Source organism: Mastomys coucha, unplaced genomic scaffold, assembly GCF_008632895.1.
Source record: "Mastomys coucha isolate ucsf_1 unplaced genomic scaffold, UCSF_Mcou_1 pScaffold21, whole genome shotgun sequence".
NCBI lineage: Eukaryota > Metazoa > Chordata > Mammalia > Rodentia > Muridae > Mastomys > Mastomys coucha.
In genome coordinates, this window is record NW_022196904.1 from 9,882,156 (window position 1) to 9,889,598 (window position 7,443).

At 36.4% G+C, this 7,443-nt stretch overlaps 1 protein-coding gene across 1 annotated transcript; it reads right to left on the minus strand.

Annotated features, from left to right (window-relative positions):
- Positions 1-214: 214 nt before the first annotated feature.
- On the minus strand, positions 215-1,165 carry LOC116100367 (vomeronasal type-1 receptor 2-like). The gene has a single exon (XM_031384174.1). The coding sequence runs from the start codon at positions 1,163-1,165 to the stop codon at positions 215-217; it is 951 nt and encodes a 316-aa protein (XP_031240034.1).
- Between the last annotated feature and the right edge of the window lie 6,278 nt (positions 1,166-7,443).

Sequence of the window (7,443 nt, forward strand, 5' to 3'; positions counted from 1 at the left end):
GTTTGAGTGGGTAATAAATATTAAAATTATTAAAACTATGTACATGAAGCTGTATTGAAGAAAAATGTTAACTACCTGAATTTTTAATAGTGTGCAGAATGTGTCTGAATTATAACTAACAACATCTCAGGTATTCAAGGTCCACATTCAAATTCTTTACTCCGTGAAAATTGTTAAGACACTGTTTTAATGCCAAGAAAGTATCGGTTTCAGTTCAGTCATGGAGTGAGCTTTGAAAACAGGTCATTCTCAGTACAGAAAATGAAGAAGTGAATTGTAAAATAACTTTATTATTCTTCATGAGGAAAAAAGGGCAGATGGTTGGGTAGCTTGTTGTTAAAATCGTATCAAGTGCCTCCAATCCTGGAATTTTTTCTTTTCTATAAAAACCATAAAGGGTGATAGAGTTGTTCAACCAATAAGTTAACACAAAGCAGCTCACCAGAGACAGGATGCTGTGAGTGGCTTTGCGCTCAGGAGATGGCTGGGAGAAAAGGCTGGGGCTGTGGAGATGCTGGGCTGTCTTGCGGTGTCTGTATAAGAAAATGACCATGTAGAGGCTGGCCCACATCATGACGGCCACATAGAAGAGATCATGAGTGATGATAAGGCTAAAGAACCATCCTGAGTTATGGCCCCCATCTCTCTTGTTTTGACAGTAACCATGTGAATATCCATGGCTAATGTGAGAAGTATTGGTTTTGGCTATTACCAAGTCAAGCATATACCCGTAGATAAGTAGATTAATAAGCCAGGAGCAAAGTAAGGAAGAAAAAATCCACATAGAGAGTCTAGACTTAAGCCAGGAGGCCAACTTAGAATTACTGGGAGTGATGGTGATGACTTGGAATGTGCTTAGAACAGAGGTGGTGCAGATGGACAGACCCCGGCTGACTCTGAATGAAAACAAAACTGCCTTACAACCAACATCATCCAGAAAGTTGGGTACTCTAAATGAAAACATGATATCTTTTATCACTGTGAACATTATAGTTGACATATTAACTATTGTCAGGTGCATGAAAACTGAATCTATTAACTTCTTAAAATGAGGCCTGAAGAAGAAAGTGTATATATATAACATTATCAGTGATGAGTTGCCTATCACACCAAGACAAAACTGGAATATGAGAAATATCTGGAAGATGGTGTCACCTGAAAGCATTATGTTAATGTGGGTCAGGTTAGTTAGTTCTAGAATACCAAATAAATTGACTGTATTTTAAAATAATTTTAAAAATGATGCTTATAGGAAAATATACTGATTGACAGCTCAGGAGCAGAGAGAACTGATGAAATATCCAACTCTTTCCTTTTTCTTTCCTTTTCTCCTCTTCCTCTTCTCCCTCCTCCTCCTTCTCCTCCTTTTTATCCTAGTCCTCTTCTTTCTCTTTGCTTCTTCTCTTGGTTTTTCAAGTCAGAGATTCTCTATTTAACCATGTCTGGAATTTGCTTTGTAGACCAGGCTAGCCTTGAACTCACAGAGATCCACCAACCTTTACCTCCTAAGTGCTGGGATCAAAGGTATGCACCACACCAACTGAAGAAATGTACAACTCCTTTCAATGTTAGGTCCAGAGATGACACTTTAGCAACTGCATTCCTGGGATTCTTGACCATCTTAGAGGATAGAATGAAGTGTTGAGAATAATAAAGGATCAAATCAACCCAAACTCCCTGAATTCTGTTATGTCAAGCAGAAGAATATGTTGACCTATGTGAAAGTAAAATTTGCATGTTGAGAAATTTAAAAATTATTTATTCTATGTGTGTGAATGTTTTGCCTGCGATGTTTGAGTATTATATACATGCCTCAGAATCAGACCCTGGATCTTTTGAAGAGCAGCTAATGGTTTTTAACTGTTGAGCCATTCCTCCAGCCCCAATAAATTTCTATTCATCAGTCAATACTTTTTCTTTAACCTAAGTATCAATGTCTTTATGTTTACAACAACAATTGCTCCTATAACATATGAAATAATGTGTGTACTTGACCTTCAGTGTTTGGGTTGCACATACCACATACTTTTCTGTCAGCTTAGTGATGATTAAATTCTTAGACTTTCCATGTGGGACACTTTGCCTTTCATTCTACTGTACAGGGCTGGCCCGCAATGTTCTGAGGCATTTCATTTCATTTTATCTATTTATTTTGCTCACAACTAAGAGCTGAACAGCCAATAGGCAGAACACAAAGGCCAGGGTGAGACTATATAATATATATATATATATATATATATATATATATATATATATATATACTATAATATATATATATATTAAGCACATCTTCTTAAAAATGTGTTTTCTGTGATATTCAGACCAAATCAATCATGCTGATTCTGATTAATAACAAAGAATTGTATATTTTGTTATTGCAACATCTAGATTCTATTTACACTGGAAGGTTCTTTTGTATTCATGTTACAGAGGCAGAGATCTCAGGGTCACTGTTACAGAGAAGGACAATGACACAAGATTCATTAACTTTGACCTTGAGCTTCACAACATTGTTATGACACCCATGCTCTGTGGATTTGGGTTTATGTGGGGGGGGTTGCTGTATATTAACTTTAGACTTATTACTCCACTTATCTAATTATTTTTGTTACCTGAAATACAAACCTTTATTCTTTGGAAAATATCTATGGATTCCTCAACAGTCTATTTTATCCTTACAAGGTCTATTAGAATTTTCCCATGTGCTGTTCTGAATACTCATTGTACACCATAAATCTTTGCTTTGGCACCAGTCCCTAGTAAAGACAAGATATTCTAATGTGAGGAACCAATATTTGAGTCACTTAAAGAATGAGTTGTATAGGCACAATGCTTATCTAAGAGTAACAAAATTAATTTTAAATTTTGTATCAATATACAAAGATTTATACCAATGCAAGCTTTGAACTTGTACCAATATATAAATTTTGCACCAATGTAAGGAAGGATAATTCAATTTTGTAACAAAATTTAGAATTTTTTTACCAATGTAAGATTATTTCTATGAAATGTTTTGTTTAAGAGTAAATTTAGTAATCTATTCTCACAACACATTCAAGAATACAAGGCTTCAGGTCTCCATCTGAACCCCAAAGATAACCCTATGGCACAGTGCTTGGTAATCAAATCCTGCCCAGAGAGAGCTGGTCTCCTAGGAGTGCTGTCACTCCTAAGTTCACAAGTAAGATCAAAATTTTTGCTCTAATAACTGACAAAAGTGGGACTTGCCAGGAGACCACAGGGCACAGGACCTGTGGAGCAACTGGGGACAGGAGCTTCCAATCTTCCTCTACACCCTGTGGCACAGCTCTTAGTACCCAAATTCCACCTGGAGTAAGCTGATATCACAGGAGTGCTGACACACCTAAGATTGCAGCATTACAGGCTCACAGTAGGGAAAGGCTCCAGTTAGATACAGCAAGACCAACTACAACCAGAGATAACCAGATGGCAAGAGGTAAGCACAAGAACTTAAACAACAGAAACCAAGGCTATTTGGCACCATCAGAAACCAGTTCTCCTATCATAGCAAGTTGTGGATACCCCAACACACCAGAAAAGCAAGACTTGGATTTAAAATTGCATCTCATGATTATTATAGAAGACTTTGAGGATATAAATAACTTCCTTAAAGAAATAGAGAACAGAGGTAAACAGGTAGAGAAGCCTTTAAAGAGGAAACACAAAAATCCCTTAAAGAATTACAGGAAAATACAACCAAACAGGTGAAGGAATTGAACAAAACAATCCAGGATCTAAAAATAGAAATGGAAACAATAAAGAAATGACAAAGGTAGACAACTGGAGATAGAAAACCTTGGAGTGAGATCAGGAGTCATCAATCACAGAATACAAGAGATAGAAGAGAGAATCTCAGGTGAAGAAGACACCATAGAAAAAATTGACACAACAGTCACAGAAAATGCAAAAAGCTCCTAACCTAAAACATCCAGGAAATCCAAAACACAATGAAAATACCAAACCTAAGGTTTGGAAGAAAGCGAAGAGCCAGTAAATATCTTCAACAAAATTATAGAAGAAAACTTCCCTAACCTAAAGAAAACCATACCCATGAGATTACAAGAAACCTCTAGAACCCCAAATAGACTGGACTAGAAAAGGAATTCCTGATGTCACATAATAATCAAAGCACAAAAAGCACAAAATAAAGTAAGAATATTAAAACCAGTAAGGGAAAAAGGTCAAGTAACATTTAAAGGCAAACCTATCAGAATTGCACCAGACTTATTAACAGAGACTATGAAAGACAGAATATTCTGGCCAAATGTCATACAGACCCTCAGAGAACACAAATGCCAGCCCAGGCTACTATACCCAGCAAAACTCTCAATTATCCCAGATGGAGAAACCAAGATACTCCATGACAAAGTTAAATTTATACAATATCTTCCCACAAATCCAACCATACAAAGGATAATAAATGGAAAATGTCCACACAAGGACAGAAACTATACCCTAGAAAAAGCAAGAAAGTAATCTTTTAACAAACCCAGAATAAGATAGCCACACAAGTATAATTCGAGCTCTAAGAACAAAAATAACAGGAAGCAACAATCACTATTCCTTTATATCTCCTAACATCAACAGACTCAATTCCCCAACAAAAAGACATAGATTAACAGACTGGATACTTAAACAAGAACCAGCATTATGCTGCATAGAGGAAGTGTACCTTGGTGACAAAAACAGACTCTACCTCAGAGTAAAATGCTGGAAAAAAAATTCCAAGCAAATACTCCCAAGAAACAAGCTGGAATAGGTATTGTAATCTCAAATAAAACTGACTTTCAACCAAAAGTAATCAAAAAAGATAAGGGGAAAAATCTACCAAGATGAACTCTCAATTCTGAACATCTACATTCCAAATGCAAGGGTACCCACATTCATAAAAGAACTTTACTAAAGCTCAAAACACACATTGCACGAAACACAAAAAATACTGGGAGACTTCAATACCCCAACAATGTCTCAATAATGGATCATTCAACTAAACAGAGACACAGTGAAACTAACAGAAGTTATGAACCAAATGGATTTAACAGATATCTATAGAACATTTCATTCTAAATCAAAAGAATATAACTTCTTCTCAGCATGTCACGGTACCTTCTCCAAAATTGACCATATAATTGGTCACAAAACAGGCCTCAACAGTTACAAGAAGATTGAAATAATCCCATGCATTTTATCAGATTACCATGGACTAAGGCTGGTCTTCAATAACAACATGGTCTAGATAGAAATTAGCCAGGCGATGGTGGTGCATGCCTTTAATCCCAGAACTTGGGAGGCAGAGACAGGAAGATTTCTGAGTTGGAGGCCAACCTGGTCTACAGAGTGAATTCCATGACAGCCAGGGTTACACAGAGAAACCCTGTCTTGAAAAACCAAAAAAAGAAAGAAAGAAAGAAAGGAAGGAAGGAAGGAAGGAAGAAAGAAAGAAAGAAAGAAAGAAAGAAAGAAAGAAAGAAAGAAAGAAAGAGATTAAAGACTTTTTAGAATACAATGTAAATGAAGGTACAATATACCCAAACTTATGGGACACAATGAAAGCAGTGCTAAGAGGCAAACTCGGCTCTGAGTACTTCCAAAAAGAAACTGGAGAGAGCATACAGTAGCAGCTTAACAGCACCCTTGAAAAGCTCTAGAACAGGACTGGCAAGATGGCTCAGCAGGTAAGAGCACTGACTGCTCTTCTGAAGGTCCTGAGTTCAGATCCCAGCAACCACATGGTGGCTCATAACCACCTGTAATGAGATCTGATGCCCTTTTCTGGAGTGTCTGAAGACAGCTACAGTGAATTACACTGGAGCAAACAGGGCTGGCAGAGGTCAATTCCCAGCAGCCACACAGATGATGGCCATCTGTACAGCTATAGTGTATTCATACACATAAAATAAATAAAATAAATCTTTTTTAAAAAAGGAAAAGAAAACAGAAAAGCTCTAGAACAAGAAGAAGCAAATATATCATAAAGGAGTAGATGACAGGAAATCATCAAACTCAAGATTGAAATCAACCAAATGGAAAGAAAAAGAATCAACCAAACCAGGAGCTGTTTCTTTGAGAAAATCAGCAAGTTAGACAAATCCTTATGCAGACTAACCAGAGAGCACAGAGATAGTATTCAAATTAACAAAATCAGAAATGAAAGGGGAGACATAACAACAGAAAACAAAGCCATTCAAAAAATAATCAGATCCTACTGCAAAAGACTATACTCAACAAAACTGGAAAATCAGGATGAAATAGACAATTTTCTAGACAGATAGCAGGTACCAAAGTTAAATCAAGATTAGACAAATGATCTAAACAGTTCCATATCCCCTAAGGAAATAGAAACAGTCATTAATAGTCTCCCAACCAAAAAAGCCCAGGACCAGATGGTTTTTGCAGAATTCTATCAGACCTTCAAAAAGACCTAATAATAATACTCTTAAAACTATTCCACAAAATGGAAACAGAAAGAACAATTCGTCCTATGAAACCACAGTTACACTGATACCAAAACCACACAAAGACCCAACAGCAAAAGAGAACTTCAGACCAATTTCCCTTGTGAATATAGATGCAAAAGTACTCAATAAAATTCTTGCATACTAAATCCAAGAACACATCGAACGATCATCCATGATGATCTAGTAGACTTCATCCCTGGGATGCAGGAACGGTTCAATATACAGAAATCCATCAATATATCCACTATATTAAAAAACAAATGATCATCTCATTAGATGCTGAGAAAGCATATGACAAAATTCAACATCCCTATATGGTAAAAGTCTTGGAAAAATCAAGAATTCAAGACCCATAACTAAACATAGTAAAAGCAATATGTAGCAAACCAGTAGCCAATATCGAACTAAATGGCAGAGGAACTTGAAGCAATCCCACTAAAATCAGGGACTAACATGGCTGCCAACTCTCTCCCTATATATTCAATATAGTGCTTGAAATCCTAGCCAAAGCAATTAGACAACAAAAGGAGATCAAAGGGTTACCAATTGGAAAGGAAGAAGTCAAATTATCACTATTTGCTGATGATATGATCGTATACTTAAGTGACCCCAAAAATTCCACCAGAGAACTCCTAAACCTGATAAATAATTTTAGCAAATTGGCTGGATATAAAATTAACTCAAACAAATTAGTCACCTCCTCTACTCAAAGGATAAACGGTCTGAGAAATTAATTAGAGAAACAACACCCTTCTCAATAGTCATAAATAATATAAAAGTCCTTGGTGTGACTCTAACCAAGCACATGAAAGACCTATATGTCAAGAACTTCAAGTCTCTGAAGAAAGAATTTGAAGATCTCAAAAGATGGAAAGATCTCCCATGCTCATGCATTCGCATGATTAATATAGTAAAAATGGCCATCTTGCTGAAAGCAATCTACAGATTCAATGCAATCCCCATC

Excerpts from the sequence above, each read along its gene's own strand:
- LOC116100367 (XM_031384174.1), bottom strand. The coding sequence starts at position 1,165 with ATGCTTTCAGGTGACACCATCTTCCAGATATTTCTCATATTCCAGTTT.